We start from the raw sequence: 15,936 nt of genomic DNA, 5'->3' as shown, positions 1-15,936 counted from the left end.
GAAATGGAATTGAGGGGGAGGGCCAGGAAATCGCTGTACTTGCGTGTGCTTGCGCGAAAACAGTCAACTTTTAATAACCAAGAATAACGGGTGCACTGACTTGCCTGCCAAAACTCCAGAGCTTAGCAGCGGGGGAACTCGCGCAACCGACCCACGGGCGCTGCTGCCGTCCAAGAAATTGCAACTCAGAGTCTGAGCTGCCCCGCATAGCAGGGCCCCTGCCCGTTAGCGGCGGTCTGTCGTGGCGCTGTCCGCGGCCATGGTGGAAGTGGAGGTGCTGCCGCCGTCCGTGCCGGCGGTGATCTGCTTCGTGCTCGCCCTGACGGTCGGGCCGCGGGTCGCGGCTGTGACGGTCTTCGCCATCCTCGCCGCTACATTTGCCTTCAGCAGCGCCGGGGCGGGCATCCAGGTAGGCTAGGGCTCCTGCCCGAAAATGAGTCAGCGTCCTGGGGCTCTGTGACTGTCGCATTGAAACCATCGTGCACCCGATGCGCGCAGGCGCAGCTGGCGGCGGCGGCCGCACTGACGGCGGCGGTCCCCGCCACGTTCCTGTGGCTGCAGCGGCGGCGAGCGCCGCCACAGCAGCGGCAGCAGCAGCAGCCCGCCGCGCTACTGCCCCCAGAGCAAGAGCAACTCGCTGGCCCCAGACCAGGTGCTGCTACTGCCGCACACGGTTTGCCGCAGGCACCCCTCGCTGAAAGGACCCTGGCTGCCAGAGGCGACCAAGGCGGCGGCACGCCAGTCGACACCCCAACAGCAGGATCGCCACGATCAGGCGCCCCTCACATGCCGGCTCTTCGCCAACGTCGTGCGGCGGCGGAGCCGGCTCCCGCAGCCGCCACAGGAGCATGGGCGCCGGGGGCTCTGGGGGCCGGCCAGTGGCCGTTCGCGGCAGCGGCCATGGCTGATGCCGGCAGCGGCACAGAAGGCATGGGCGTCAGCCCTCAAGCTGCAGATAGAATACCTTCACTGCCAGCACCGGCACCGTCACCGGCACCCGGAGCAGCTACACCTGCAGGAGGCCCAGCCGCCACGCCCGCGCCGGCGGCAGTAGCAGGCAGTAGCAGCAGCCTTGCCGCTGCGCTACTGCCGCAGCTAGGCTTGCGCATGCAGCGCACCGCTGCGTGGGCTGCTGCGACGTCGGCGGACCTGGAGGAAGGGCTCAGCCTCCAGCGGCCATCGCCGGCACCGCAGGCGTCTGCCGCTCCCTCCAGCCCCTCCGACACCTCAGCAGCGCCTCCCCCAGGCAGCGCGGCAGGCGCGGCGGACGCAGCAGCCGCCAACCACCTCTCCCGTCTGCTCCCGGATTTCAGTGTGGGAGAGGGCGGCGGGCAGGAACAGCCGCTCCAGCTGTGGCGCGGCGGGCGGCAGCAGCCGGGTGCCTCCGCAGCGCTGACGGAGGTGGTGGGCGTCACGGGCGGCGGCAACACCGCCAGCGGCAACGCCACCCGCTGCACCACCACCTGGTCATCACTGCCGCTGTTCTGCTTCGCAGAGGTGCTGAGCTGGATGGAGGACGACTGCGACCGGCGGCGGCTGCGGCTGGTGTGCCGGGACTGGCGCGCCGCCGCCGCCGCCGCCACCACGCACCTGGCGCCGCCGCGGTCGGGTGCCCGACACCTGGGTGCGCTGGCGGCGGCGTTCCCCGGCCTCACAGCCCTGGACCTGTCAGCTTGCCTGGCGGTGGGGAGGCCGGGGCGGGGCACAGAGTTGAGGGAAAGGGTGGAGGGAAAGGGAAGCTGTCCTAGGGCCGCATTGCGCGGTGTTGTTGGTCGCTGGTCCGCCGCCCCGCGGCTTCTGGTCACTTTGAGACTTCGGCTTCATTGGCCCCCGCCCCCGCCCCCATCGGTTCGCAGCACCTGACGCCGCCCCGAATGCGCCACCTGTCGCCGCTGCGGCACCTGTCCCGCCTCACGCTGGGATGCCCCTCGCCCGCCTCCGCCGCCGCCACGGAGGATTTGTTGCGAGCCCAGCTGCAACAGCAGCAGCAACAGCAGCAGCCCCACAACCCCTATCTGGCAGACGCGGCGGCGGCGGCGGCGGCGCCGGGGCTCCTGGCGGCTGACAGCTGGCGGCGGCAGCGCTGCACGACGTCCACCTCGGAGAGCAGTGGCGGCGCGGCGGCGGTGACGGATGCAATGGTGCAGGAGCTGGTAGCGGCGCTGCTGCGAGGTGGCGGCGGCGGAGGGCGGCGGCAGGCGGGAGCAGCTGGAGCGGGTGGTGGTGGCGGTGGTGGTGGTGGGGCAGGAGGAGGTGGTGGTGGCGGTCGCGGCGAGCTGCGTGTGCTCAGCATTGCGCAGTGTGTGCGGGTGACGGACGCAGGTGCGTGGCGGACCTTTTAGTTGTTTGGCAAATGGCAGGTGGTGTTGCGGTTCTGTATGTGTGTATGTGTGCGTGTGTGTGTGTGTGTGTGTATGTGCGTGCGTGCGTGCGTGCGTGTGTCTCAGAGCGTCGCAGCTCCTACCCACCCCACTCGTGCACCTGTGCTCACGCCCACCACAAACCGCCGCCGCCGCTGCCGCGCTCATATCCGCAGGCGTGCTGGCTCTGACGGCCCTGACCGGCCTTACGTCTCTGGACCTTTGCGGCTGCTGCGGCGTGAGCGACGTGGGCGTCATGCTGCTGGCGCGACTGCCGCTGCTGCAGGGGCTGCAGCTGGCATGGTGCGTCAAGGTGAGGGAGGGCGGGAGGGAGGACGTGTGCGGGCGCGTTTCCCGCCTGCTTAGCAAGCTGGCAGCTGCCGCCGTAAGCCTCGCTCGCATCCGCTCGTGGTGCCAAGGCCCAAATGTTGACGTGCAGTGCTCGGTACACACCTCACGTACACCACCCGACGGCCCCGCCCCGCCCTTCACACAACCACCACGACTCACCGCCGCAGGTGTCCAACGCGGGTCTCCGCGGCCTGGCTGTGCTGCCGCGCCTGAGCCACCTGTCCGTGGCGGGCTGCCCGCTGGTGTCGGAGGCGGGAGTGGCGGGCCTGTCCACCCTCAGCCGCCTGGCCTGTCTGGACCTCACCCACCTAGGCATCACGCAGCAGCGGGCCACCGTCACCGACGCCGCACTGTCCGCACTGTGTGGCGGCGGCACACCTGGCACGGCAGGTGGCGGCGGCGGTGGTGGCGCAGCAAGTGCTGCCAGGGATCAGGGTGGCGGCGCGCCGCTGGCGCCGCCGCCGCATCCTCGGCTCACGCGGCTGGCCTTTGGCGGCGGCCGCGGCGGCGGCACGCGCGTTACGGACGCGGGCTTGGCGGGCCTGGCGGCGGCGCAGCCGCAGTTGGCAGGGCTGACGCTACTGTCGCTGCAGTTCGTGAGCGACGCCGGTCTGGAAGCGGTGGTTGCGGCACTGGGCGACCTCACGAGCCTGTGTGTGCGGGGCTGCGGTCCGGGCGTGACGCGAGGCTGTGTGGCGGCGCTGACGGAGGCGGTGGCGGCGCGCGGCGGCCGGCCGGCGGCGCCGCTGCCGCCTCGGGCGGAGCCGTGGTGGCGCCTGCGGGCGGCGCAGGCGGCGGCGGCGGCGGCTGGGTACCGCGTGGGTGGGGCGGGGGGTCTGGCGATGCCACGGCTGCAGGAGCTGAGCCTGATGCACAACCCGTTTGTGGCGCTCCGAGATGAAGACGTGGCCAGGCTGTGTGGTGCTGCTGCTGCTACTGCTGCTGCGGCTGCTGCGGCTGGGGGTGGCGGCGGGGGCTGCCTGACAAGCCTGAGCCTGGGCGGTGCGGTGCTGCTGGTGCCGCAACTTCCGGCACCGGCCCCGCCGCCGCCACAGCAGCCGCCACAGCCACAGCCACCACAGCAGCAACAGCAGCCCCAGCAGCAGCAGCAGCAGCAGCAGCAACAGCAGCCCCAGCAGCAACAGCCAGGCGCCGCTGAGGTGGTGGGGGGGCATGACGCACTGGCTGCGGGCGGCGACGGCGGCGCGCACGGCCCTGACGGCGGCTATCACAATATCGCAGCTGCGGAGCTGGCGGCGGCGGCGGTGGCGAACGCGCCCGGCACTGCACCCCAGGGCGTGCTGCTGGCACTTGGGGCCGGACCTGGTGGTGGTGGTGGTGGAGGAGGTGCTGGCGGCGGCGGCGGCGGCGGCGGTGGCGGCGGCGGTGCGGGAGCAGCAGGCGGCGGCGGCGGCGGTGGTGGCGGTGGAGGAGGTGGCGGAGGAGGTGCCGCCGCGGCCGCCGTCAATGAGCCGCCGGATGCGTTGCGGTCTGTTGGCCTGGGTCTGGTGTCCCTACGTGCCATGGCGGTGCTCACCCACCTGACGTCGCTGTCGCTGGTCGGCTACACAGGGCCCTTCCGCACCCGCGCCTCGGGCCCTGCCGCTGCAGCTGCAGCTGCTGCGCTGCAGGCCCAGGGCTCGCTGCTCTCGGGCGTTGCAGCAGGCATGGCCCCGCCGGTGCGGCACCAGCAGCCGCCGCACGATTTGTCTCCGTGGTGCACCACCGCCAGCAGCGCCAGCAGTCGAGGCGGAATCGGAGGTGGAAGCGGCGGCGGCGCGGGCGCAGGCGGCAGTGGCGAAGGCGTGAGTAGCAGGGGCGGTGGCAATGGCGGCAGCGCCCCCGCCTCTCTCGCCGGCTCCGCGGATGCGCCGCCACCGCCGCCGCCGCCTTCCCTAGTCTCAACTCCGGCGTCGCCGCCGCCGCCATCCTCGACGGTGCAGCCGCCGCTGACGGCGCTGGTGCGGCTGCGTCATTTGGAGCTGTCGGGCGCGAGCCAGCTGGATGACGGCGGCGTGGGTGCGCTGGCGGCGGCGCTGACGGGGCTGCGGACGCTGCTGCTGGCGCGCTGCGGCCGACTCACGGACGGCGCGGCGCTGGCTCTGGCGGCGGCACCGGCCCTCACCACCGGGCTACAGGTAGCGTGCCGGTACTGCTTTAGGCATGCGTGTGTACTACGGTAGCCCCAAGTGCAAGTGCGCCGCTGCGTGCAGCCCCAAGTGTTGAATTGGGGCGTGGACGATTGGACAACGCTGGGGACGGGAGCTCCTCCTCGCAAGCGAGGCCATGACAAACGTACGGGTGTGCTGCTCTCGGTTCCCAGACGACCTTGATTTCCGCCGCCACCGCCCGCTTCTCTCCTGCGGCCTCCTCCTCGCCCCGCAGGTGCTGGACCTGTCCCACTGCACCCGCATCTCCGACGCCGCCCTGCTAGCCCTGGCCTGCCTGAGAGGACTGCGCCGCCTGCACCTGGCGGCCGCCGGCGGCCCGGGCTCGTCAGTATCCAGCCCCGTACCCAGCCCCAGCCGCAGCAGCAGCAGCAGCGCCGCCGTCAGCGGCGGCGGCGGCACGACTCACGGCGGCGTGGCTGCTCTGCTGGCTACAGCCACCGCTGGCGGCTGTAGCAGTAGCATCAGTGACGTGGGCCTGGCGGCCCTGGCGGCGCTGCGGCGGCTGGAGCTCCTGGATCTCAGCTACTGCCCGGGATCCAGGCTGACTGGATCCGGATTCGCCGCGTGGACGGGCAGGAGATCTGGATCCAGGCTGGCCACGCTGCTCGTCCAGCACGTGGCCGCGCTGAGCGATGAGGGGCTGGCGGCGGCGGCGGGCGCGCTGCGCGGGCTGGCGCGGCTGGAGGCGGCGGGCTGCGAGCGGCTGGGCGACGCCGGCGTGACGTGCCTGGCGCGGCTGCCGCTGCTAACCTGTGAGCAGTGGTTGTGTGTACTTGTGGGCTTGTGGGTGTGCTGGGTGCTGTTTGTGCAGAGTGGTGAGGCCCAGCCATATGCAGGCATCATACCTACCCAGCCCTGTGACCTAGCCCTGTGACTAGCCCTGTGCAACCAATGCCTTGCTAACCGCACCCACACCCACGCGCTCACGCACCCACTGCACCCGCACAGCTGTTGATCTGTCCCACTGCCCGCGCATCGGCGACGCCGCGCTGGTGGCGTTGGCCCGCCTGCCGCTGCTGGCGTCACTCAAGCTGTCGGGCTGTGTGCGCGTGTCGGACGCCGGAATCATTGCACTGGCCACCGGCGGCAGTGACGGCGGCGGCGGCGGCGGCAGTAGTGACGCGGCAGCACTAGTCTCCCCAGCAGCAGCCGGGCCAAGTGGCGTTGGGGCCGTTGGAGGTGGAGCATTTGCGGCGGCGGCGGCGGCGCCTGCTGGTCCAGAGGCGGCGGAGGCGCCGCCGCCGGCTGTGGCACACCGGCCCTGCCCGCTTCTGACGTTGCATCTGGACAACTGCATCGGTGTGGGCGATGAAGGGGTGGCGGCGCTGGCGGCCGCCGCCACCGGAGCGGCGGCGCCTCCTCGGGCTAGCGGCGGCGGCTCCGCCGCCGCCACCGCCGGAGCGGCAGCGGGCGTGGCGGCCGGCTCCGGCGGCTGCGGGATGGTGTCGTTGCGTCTGAGCCGCTGCCCCGCGCTCACGGACGCTGGGGTGGCGGCGCTGGCGGCGGGGCTGACAGGGCTGTGTGCGCTGAGCCTGGCGCACTGCCCCGGCGTAAGCCCGGCGGGGGTGCTGGCGCTGTCGCGCATCACCAGCCTGGCATCACTTGAGATTTGAGGGTTGAGCAGAACGATTGTAGCGAGGTTGCTGCGATTGTGTTCACGTGTGGTTGCTAGCCCAGCAGGTCTCTCGCTCGGGTGGCAGTTGCTAACAAGAGGGCGGTCAGGGAGGGGGGCGACACGATGTTCACGGAGAGCGGTCAGCGTGTGTGAACTGTCCCAGTAACAACTATATCAGTCTTAATGCCGTTTCCATTTGTGATTGGTCCCAAAGCTCATTGCCTCGAGTCCGGTTCGCAACACCTCACGCACGGCAATCCCGCACGAGTACGGAAGCATGGTCACGCACCAAGTATTGAACCGTGTTGAAGGGCAAGTAATGCTTTTGACCAGGAGAGGCATGGGTGGGATTGAAGGAGGGGGTGCTGAAGGCGAGGACGCGCAGCCATCACATGCGGCGACGCCCTGGACCTGTGCTGCGTGGGTAAATAGTTGTGACAAGTTGTGACAAGTTGTGGCAACGTGTGATTTCGGCCCACCCACGCACGTTTCCTGGAAGCCGCTGTACTTGTTGGGCGTAGGGCTCCTCCTCACTCGTATGCGGGTGCTTGTGTTGCAACTGATGAAGTAACGGATATTGATTGGACATTGGTTGTCGGGCCGGATGTGTCGGAAGTCTCGTTGGGAAAACCGTCAGTTCCGTAGTCAGTTGTCCCAAAGCTCAATGCTTCAAGCAAGTCCCGAGCGAAGGGACGGAACCCGCGCCGTGAATCTCACGGCGCCCGCAATGACGCAATCCCGCACCAGGCCGGGTCTGGTCAGTGGCGGGGCTTCGTTCGGCTCCACACTGCTTACGGTAATACAGAAATGCTGGCCCACCGTATCACCACCACCACCAGCAGGCAGCAGGCTGCGTGCCGCCGAGGCCGCAGCACTTTCGTTGCGGTGGCTCTGCCAGCGCGTCCGGCCCCGGCGCTCTCTCTCGCCGCTCCTCGCAAGCAGGCGGCTCACAACCACACCAACGTGCGCGCCGCGTCTCTGTCAGAGGAGGCGATGGAGACACCGCAGGCGCCTGAGCGACTCACGCCCGCAGGCGCAGGCGCAGCCGCAGCCGCAGCCGCGGCAGCCACGGCAGCCGCGGCAGCAGCAGCCTCCGCCGCTGCAACGGCCGCAGCAGCGGCGGCCCGCAGGATCCCGCACTACTGCAGGCGGTGGAGAAGCTGACTCAGGAGGTGGGCGGTGTGAAGGATCAGCTGGCGGCGCTGTCGAAGGTTGCGCGGGAGGAGGTGCGGTGGGGCCGGGTGCGGTCAGCGCTGCAGGAGCTGCGGGCTGCCGAATGCCCCTACGGCCGCGGCGGCGACTGCTACCTGGGCACCACGCGGGAAATGCTGGAGTGGGCCCTGCGCCACATGCTGCGCCCCGGCAGGTTCCACATTGATCTCCACGACTTCTATTGCGAGCTGTGGGCAAAAGAGAGTGGCGAAAAGCCCCACCATTTCTACGGCAGGCGCAAGCTCGGCCCTGCAGACAAGGTGATGCGGGAGCAGCTGCTCGCCGAGCTGGTGGCGCTGACGGGGCTGCACCTGATGGTGGTCAGCTACGATCAGCAGAGCAGCTACATTGAAGAGAGCACGTAAGGCGTGGGCGTGGGCTCCGGGCCTGGGCCCAACGGCACCATACGTTGTCCAAGCAACATGCGTGGGTGTGAAGCTGGTTTGTGGCGGAAAGCGGCGAGTGGGGCGGGTACCGCAGTTGGGTTGGGTGTGCCGTCCGATGCTGCAATGCAAAATATGTAGCGTGTTGAAGGGCAAGTAATGCTTCTGAGCAGGGAAGGCATGCAGGGATCGAAGGAGGGGGTGCTAAAAGCGAGGACACACAGCTATCACATGGGTGACCTGTATGTCCTGACCCTGTACTGAGTTGGTCAGTTATGACGAGTTGTGACGTGAGAGTCGTGATTGTGCCCATTCCACCCACGCACGTTTCCTGTAACCTACAGTACTTGTTGGGCGTAGGGCTTGCTCCTCTCATTTGAATGCGGGTGCCTGAGGAGGGTGGGAGGGATGTCTGGGCGGGCCATCCAGCGCATCGGGGTCGGAGACGCATCCAGCCGGCGCGGGCATCCAGCATAGCCCGGCCACATAACCTGCCTACCTGGGGGCGACCCGACCGGGGTATGCGACAGTCCCTGCCGGGCCATCCAGCAGACCTGGGACGCCCCGCCCCACCAGCCATCCGGTTGTCCCGCCCAGGCATCCAGCAGTGCTGGGACGGCCCGTTCCAGTGCTTGGAAAATGGTAGTCACAACCACTCAAAAACAGCCAATCCCCGAAATTCCCACCCTCATGTGCCTGCAGCCTGTAGGAGACCTCCGGTTTGCATCTAGCGCGTTCCTGGCTAGTATAGATGGGTGAAGACGCCCCCGCCCTCGCACGGATCAATTTTGCTTCAATACATTTGTGTTATCACGCACGCTAGGCACCGTACACATCCGGCCCAGCTTCCTGCCAGGATTAGTTCCGCAACACTCGTCGATTGCGTTGGTCCGTGAGCACAGCGGCAGCAGTACACAGTGACAGACAGTGACACTCATCGGTGGATGCCCCGTACATGGCACGCGGACCCATACACCCACTCAGGCAAGAAACAACTACCCCGGGGCGCTTGCTTTCCTTGTGCGCTGAATCCAACGCTAAAAGCCACCCCAGCCAAAAGCCTGACCTCTGAAAGACAATGAATTCAGGCACTGCGCGGCCTTCAGCGGCGCTCGCAGCCCGCAGCAGTTGCAGCGCTCTGCTGCCTCTGCGTTCACTGCGCCCCGTGTGCAACACCCCCACCCGTGCAGGCAGCGAGCAGCCCTCCAAAACTCCTACCTTTCAGCAGCCATCGGCTTCTGACAATGAGCCGATGGCGAGCGAGCTGCAGCAGCGCGCGCGCGCGGCGGTTGGCAGCAACCACCTGGAAGACGCTGTGGCCCACGCGCTGGCGCATGCAGCTCATGTGCGGCCGCACGCATCCAGTTCGCCGCGCTGTACGGCTGACCTGCCGTACACGCAGGCGGAGCTGGAGGGGCTGACGGGGCTGCGGTTCCGGGCGGAGGTGCGCCCGCCGGTCCCGGGGATGGGATCCAGCAGGAGCGCGGCTGGCTCGTCCTGCTGGAGGGAGAGCAGGGAAGCCAGCAGCGGCTAGATGGGTGTGGATGGGTGGATGGGCGGGTAGGAAAGGTGGTGGATGGGTGGTGGCGGGACAGCCTCACAGGCGTGTGTGTGTGTGTGCGACTGTGTGTGTGCGTGTGTATATGTATGTTAACGCCGCAAGCTCAGGCGTTCAGCTGCTGGTGCTGTGAACAGAGGCACGCACTGCGCTGGCGCGCGGCCGTACGTGCTTGTGGCGTCGTGGTCGCTGTGGCTGCGCACTGCCGTGTGGCTGAATTGGAGGTAGCGGCGCTGTGCACACGGAGTGGCATGGATGGACTTGGTGTGTAGTACTTGCTGTAGAACAGTAGTTGCTTGGATGCTCCAGAAGGCCACCCCGAGTCAGTTGTGTTGTGCTGTTAATTACGTTCATGTTGATCCAACCGGGTACTGCTGGCTAGCGTAGTGAGGTGAGATCCTACGTGACGCTGCGTGCCAGATGTACTTGCAAGTTATGAATAGGTCCGCACGCGCCCTCGACCACCCGCCACTCCTTCACACGCTACTGCGCCCCGTCTGTGCGCCAGGCATCCGTTCGGGACAAACTCAAAAGCAGACCACAGACCACTTCCGCCCACCATGCACATCACACACGACGTGGCTCACGCCTCTTCGGCGTGCCGGCTCTACTCCCCCCTCGCCACACGTGTCCAGCCCTGACCGCCCACGCCCCCCTTCCACCAGCCATGCCCAAATATTGAAACTTCACAATGAACCCAGCGTGATGTAATATCACATGGTACGCGAATCCCACGCCTGCGACAGGCAGATACGGTAGAGCCCTACCCACACACGCCTTTCAAGCGCCGCTATGTACGTGTGCAGCGACCGCGACGGGATAGCCAGCAGACGGAGTGAGACAGCGAATGCAAAGCAGTAATTTGCCGCGAACGTCCGCGCCTACTACCAATCTACCTCCGTACGCCTCCCACTAGACAGATCACCCGCTTCATCTAGTTGTTACGTCCGGCGCAAGCGCCTATACGATGCGCGCACGCCCCAAATGAAAGAGATCACTACAACTCCTGCCTCGCGCTATGCACAAGCAACCACCAACCAAACCACGTACTAAACTACTCATGTAACCATGCGCGGCCATCCGGGCATTGCTGAACGCCCGGTCAGCCTCTTCTGGCCGCGCGGCCTAGTTGCGCCTGACTGACCCCTCTGCCTTGACTCAATGCCTGATGGGTGCAAGTGCACACGCGCCTGAGGCGCGCACCTACCTACCTACCTACCTACCTGCCTGCCTGCCTCGATGCACCAGAACGCAGCCGCTTCCTCCCACGCCACACGCCGCACACACGCCGCACACACGCCGCACACCAGCACCACCGTACCGCGGCGGCAGCCCCTGGCGCCCTCCGCTCCATTCCCGCGCAGCGTCCACAGCGCCGCCTGCCCTACCGCCCGCCACGCCCAGCCCACCAATCCACCAATCCACCTTCAGCCCACGCCCAGCCCAGCCATCCCCTCAGCGCCCCCCTCATCACGACCAGGCGGCGGCCGAAGCGGACGGCGCCGCCGCCGTGGCCCTGTGTATGAGCAGGCTGGTGCGGCAGGCCTGCAGCAGCTGCTCCATCTCCTTGCTGATGGCCAGGTCGGGCGGGCAGCTGAGGGCCAGCAGGTCGGCGCCCTCAGCCTCCACAGCCTGAGGGTGGGTGGGTGGGGTGGAGTGGGTGGAGTGGGGTGGGTGGAGTGGGTGGGGTGGGTGGGTGGGTGGAGTGGGTGGGGGTTACATTCATGATTAGTTAAGGAAGTGGTAGACGGTAGACCATCTTGCGGGTTGGGGGTGGGGTTGCAAAGATTGGTACAGAGAAGTGTAGCAGAGTAGACAAGGGGTGGGGTGGTGGTGGTGGTGGTGGGGGGGGGGGCTCCAGGCATGTTGGGCTAGCTAGGAGAAGGCGATGTTGGCGCAGGGTGGCACCGACTTCATGGCGAAGAAGGGGGTGGTGAGGGACCCCGGTAGCGGGGCGGGGTGAGCATGACGGCGGTAAGGGCCAGGAGCCAGTGCAACCAGCTGGACTGCCCTGTGCTGCAGGTGACCATGTTGCTGCATGAGCCTCAACCTCACCATGAGCCGCACCCCATGCGCTTACGCGTTCGGGCCCCTGCCCCGCCCTGCCCCGCCCCGCCCCGCCCTGCCCTGCCCTGCCCTGCCCTGCCCTGCCCTGCCCTGCCCTGCCCTGCCCTGCCCTGCCCTCTCCAATCCCCTCCCCAATCCCCTCCCCTCCCCAATCCCCTCCCCTCCCCAATCCCCTCCCCTCCCCTCCCCTCCCCTCCCCTCCCCTCCCCTCCCCTCCCCTCCCCTCCCCTCCCCTCCCCCCCTCCCCTCCCACACACCTTGGGCAGCTCCGCCAGCCCGCCGCCCGCGTACGCGCGCTCCTCCACCTTGAGCTGCTGCGCCACCGCCATGCGCGCCTGCACGAACACGCGGCGGCTGCGCATGGACAGGTTGCCGTCGCGCTCCAGCGCCGCGGTGCGCGCCAGCACCAGCTGGTCGGTGCCGCCCGCCAGCGCGCCGCTCACAAACTCCACCAGCGGGCCCACGGAGGTCGTGTCCAGGTGCACCAGCGCGCACACGCTGTCCTTGCCTGTGGTGGGTGGGGGTGGGTGGGGGTTACATTCATAATTAGTTTAAGGAAGTGGTAGACGGGGGTGGGGGGGGGTGGGGGTTGCGTGGTCGTGATTAGAGGGAGTGGTAGGCGGTGGGCAATCTGGTCTTGGGGCGGTGGAGGTGGCCAGGTGGGTTGGAAGGGGTGGGGTGGGGTGGGGTGGGGTGGTGGTGGCTGGACAGGGTGCGACGGCATGGTGGGATAGGGATTGGCCCGGCGGCCGGTGAAGGCGGCGTGTGGGCTGGGCGCCTGTAGCCGTGAGCATTTGCCTCAACATGCCGCACACACGCACACGCCACGCACCTGCGAGCCCAGCCCGCGACTCGCTCCGCGCCAGGCCCATGGACGCCCGCGCCACCGCCGGCTTGCTGGGCGACGCCCGCTCAGACGCAGACGCCGGGCCGCCCGCGCCGTTGGGGTTCATCTGCATGTGCAAGGCGTGCGCACAACACGCGGTGCCGCCACTCAGCTTCGTGGCTATGGGGCATCTCTAAGTACGTAACCGTGCCCCTCCAGGACTGCAAAAGTTGGGAGCTCCACCGACCTGCAGCCCTATCGTGCCTCCCACGCTCCGCCCTCCCTGACAGCTCAACGGCCCTTGCGCGCCCGCCCCTCCTCCCGCCGCTGCCCCTGAGCCCGCGCCCCCGCCCCTGTCGCCCGCGCCACCTACCGCCGAGGGCACCGTGAGGTACTTGCCGATGGTGTTGGCCTTGACCACCAGCAGCGGCACACTGGTGATGGCGCGCGCCAGTGCCAGCGCGCTGCTGCCTGCCAGCTGGCCCAGGTCCGTGGAGGTGCCGCTGGGGCACAGCCGCTCAGAGGGGATCTGCGGCGGACAGCAGCACTACCATCACCACCACCACATGGGCGAGAGGGCGAGTCGGGACTGGGGGGCTACATGCCCGATCCCACAGGGGCAGGCAGGCAGGCACTGGATCGAGCAAGACGCCCACGGGTTAGCGCAGCATGCCGTCCGCAGCGTGATGTGCTCTCTTGCTGCGGCCCTTGCTACCTCCTTGTCGCTGCCTTTTACGGCTCCACCGCTCCCCACCGCCCCCTCACCCCACCCGCTCCACCCGCCCCCTCACCCCACAACCGCCCCCTCCACCCGCTCCACCCGCCCACCCGCACCCCCACCCCACCCCACCCGCACCCCCTCACTCACCACCAGCATGTTTGCGTGCACCCTGCCCAGCAGCCCCGCCACCACCTCCGTCACGCTGGCGCCGTTCACCCGCAGCGCCACGTCGCGCAGCAGCTGCTGGTGGAAGTCCAGCTCCTTGTCCACAGCCTGCTCCAGCAGCTCGCGGATGCGCGTCTGCGGGCGGGCGTGTCCGTGTGCGTGTGTGTGTGCGTGTGTGTGTGTGGTTGTGTGTGTGTGTGTGTATGTGAGTGTGTGTGTGTGCGTGTGTGTGTGTGTGGTTGTGTGTGTGTGTGTATGTGAGTGTGTGTGTGTGTGCGTGTGTGTGTGTGCGTGTGTGTGTGTGTGTGTGTGTGTGTGTGTGCGTGTGTGTATGTGTGTGTATGTGTGCGTACGGTATGTGCGCAGGTAAGGAAGTGAGGAATGGAAGGCAGCAGATACTGAAGTGTTCATTAGCGGGTGCATAAGCATGCAAAAGAGCGAGCACGGAGCGACATGCAAACACCACCAACACGGTTTGACGATGATGTACCGACCAAAGCTGCCAAAGCTGCCCATCACCAGCCCCCACCGGCCCCCGCCGGCCCCCACTGGCCCCCGCCGCCCCATCCTTTCCTCCACCAACAACCCCGTCCCCACCCACCGCACTCCCACCCCCCGCCACTATCCCCACCGCCCCCACCTCCACCACCCCCACCCACACCACGAACCCCGCACCTTGCTCTCCGTCTCCGGGCACACCAGCACCACGTGCAGCCGGTCCACGATGTTGTGCACGAACAGCCGCGCCAGCCGGATGGCGGGCCGCACCAGGCGCGCGTGGTCGGGCGTGAACACCAGCAACACGTTGTAGCCCTGCTTCTCGCGGTACGTGCTGTGCCGCCCGCCAGCGCCGCCGGAGGCCTGGCCGCCTGCGGCGGCGGCGGCCGCTGCCGCGGCGGCCGCGGCGGGGCCGGTGGCGCCGCCTGGGTTGGCGCCTGCGGCGGCTGCGGCGGCTGCCGCGGCGGCGGCTGCGCCGGCCTTGCCCTGGTCGTACAGCTGCACCGCCTTGCGCCGGAACTCCTTCACGTTGTCCTGTGCGAGTTTATATTCATGATGAGTTCAGAAGTAAAGGCGTAGCCAAGGACAGTAGCATAGCAGGCGCGTTGTTGGGGGTGTGGCGTGCCCCTCTCCGCACGCTTGACCCTTGTGTCCGCCCCTCACCTCCCCTCCCCCTCCCCCTCCCCTTATCGAGCGCTGTTCCCTGTTCCCAACGCTCTTGTTACCCTGTTCCCATCCCCTTAACCTTGCAACGCCTCCCCTCAGCGCCGCACCTGCAGCTGCAGCACGGTGGCCGCCGCCGCCAGCCAGTCCTTGCCGTAGATGACCTCGGACATGATGGGCGCGCGCAGGCCCTGGGTGGCCAGGATGCAGGCGCAGTTGGCGGCGCGGAAGGTGGTGAGGTCGGAGATGTCAAAGGTGGCGTAGGCGTAGAAGCCTGCAGGGGGGGAGGCAGAGGAGGCGGGCGTGGGGGAGGTGGAGGTGGGCGTGGGGTTAAGTTCATGATCGGTGAAAATGTGAAAATTGTCACCAGGTTGTATGTGGGGGTGGTAGAGTATACACCAATCCCAGCCAACCCAAGAGCCAGAGCGCGAAGGGTGATTGGCCTGAAGGAGAACTGCCCTCCACATGGGCGTGGAGGTGGAGGGGGACGGTCAAGGTAGGAGGGTGTTACGGCATTGCCGGCATGCTGCATCAGGGGTGAGCGTGTGGAACGCGCTCACCCAACACTCCTAGGGGTGAGCGTGTGGAACGCGCTCACCCAACACTAGGGCTTGTCAGCCCTAGTCATCAGTGGCTTCGCCACTACCAAGTGTAATTATTATCCCTCCTCCCTCCTCCCTCCTCCTCCCTCCTCCTCCTCCCTCCTCCTGCACCCCCTCACCCTGCAGGTACACGTCGGCGTGGAATGCGCCCGGGTCCACCAGCATGCGCTGCAGCGCCTTCACGGAGAAGGCGTAGCGGTGCGTGGCGATGTAGAAGCCCTGCGGGTTGGCGGCCGTGCTGCTCAGCAGCTTGTAGCTCTTCACGGTGCGCATGCTGCTCACGCGCAGGTTGCAGTTGGTGGGCTGAGGCGGGCCGCCGCCGCCGCCGCCGGGGGAGGAGGCGGAGGCGGAGGCGGCGGGGGCGTGGGAGCCGGGCGCGGCGGAGGAGGGGCGGCTGAGGCCGGTGGGGCCCGGGGGGCCGGTGTTGCGCGTGAGGCGGGAGAGCACCACGGAGTCGTGCAGCCGCGCCTCGCGCTCGCGCTCGCCCATCATCACCTCCACCGACATGTTGCAGCCTGGGGCAGGGCGGGGCAGGGCAGGGGGGGGGCAGGGGGGGGCATGACTAGGGGGGGGGTATGGGGGAAGGCGCGGGTCTGCGGCTGGGACCGAGCAGCTGCCGACGCACAGGACAGGCATGTCGCCCTTCGCACCTACGCCACATGGTCTCTCCATTGCCCGCGAGCCCTCCAGCTCCACACCCTCTTCCCCCCATGGGGCGTTTTCACTGGGCTCTAGGCCACATAC

General features: G+C 67.9%; 4 protein-coding genes across 4 annotated transcripts; 3 read left to right on the top strand and 1 right to left on the bottom strand.

The window, feature by feature from the left end:
* Positions 1-72: 72 nt before the first annotated feature.
* CHLRE_03g188100v5 (uncharacterized protein) lies at positions 73-7,138 on the top strand. Its single transcript, XM_043061143.1, has 8 exons — positions 73-409; positions 499-652; positions 1,019-1,683; positions 1,857-2,322; positions 2,537-2,673; positions 2,879-4,849; positions 5,097-5,634; positions 5,831-7,138. The coding sequence occupies exons 1-8, from the start codon at positions 260-262 to the stop codon at positions 6,493-6,495; spliced, it is 4,746 nt and encodes a 1,581-aa protein (XP_042926272.1). The 5' UTR covers positions 73-259; the 3' UTR covers positions 6,496-7,138.
* Positions 7,139-7,192: 54 nt separating this feature from the next.
* CHLRE_03g188050v5 (uncharacterized protein) lies at positions 7,193-8,441 on the top strand. Its single transcript, XM_043061142.1, has 2 exons — positions 7,193-7,286; positions 7,537-8,441. Exons 1-2 carry the CDS (start codon positions 7,225-7,227, stop codon positions 8,072-8,074), a joined length of 600 nt encoding a protein of 199 aa, XP_042926271.1. The 5' UTR covers positions 7,193-7,224; the 3' UTR covers positions 8,075-8,441.
* Positions 8,442-8,922: 481 nt separating this feature from the next.
* CHLRE_03g188026v5 (uncharacterized protein) lies at positions 8,923-10,058 on the top strand. The gene has a single exon (XM_043061141.1). It carries the CDS (start codon positions 9,171-9,173, stop codon positions 9,624-9,626), a length of 456 nt encoding a protein of 151 aa, XP_042926270.1. The 5' UTR covers positions 8,923-9,170; the 3' UTR covers positions 9,627-10,058.
* Positions 10,059-10,064: 6 nt separating this feature from the next.
* CHLRE_03g188001v5 (uncharacterized protein) lies at positions 10,065-15,922 on the bottom strand. Its single transcript, XM_043061140.1, has 9 exons — positions 15,843-15,922; positions 15,312-15,707; positions 14,701-14,864; positions 14,105-14,461; positions 13,412-13,564; positions 12,917-13,072; positions 12,550-12,670; positions 11,975-12,225; positions 10,065-11,282 (listed from the first exon to the last, which is right to left on the bottom strand). Exons 1-9 carry the CDS (start codon positions 15,862-15,864, stop codon positions 11,121-11,123), a joined length of 1,782 nt encoding a protein of 593 aa, XP_042926269.1. The 5' UTR covers positions 15,865-15,922; the 3' UTR covers positions 10,065-11,120.
* Positions 15,923-15,936: the final 14 nt, after the last annotated feature.

The sequence above is a fragment of the Chlamydomonas reinhardtii genome, chromosome 3 (assembly GCF_000002595.2).
Source record: "Chlamydomonas reinhardtii strain CC-503 cw92 mt+ chromosome 3, whole genome shotgun sequence".
NCBI lineage: Eukaryota > Viridiplantae > Chlorophyta > Chlorophyceae > Chlamydomonadales > Chlamydomonadaceae > Chlamydomonas > Chlamydomonas reinhardtii.
The sequence above is the reverse complement of the archived record's forward strand: the minus strand, read 5'-3'. Positions and strand labels throughout refer to the sequence as shown.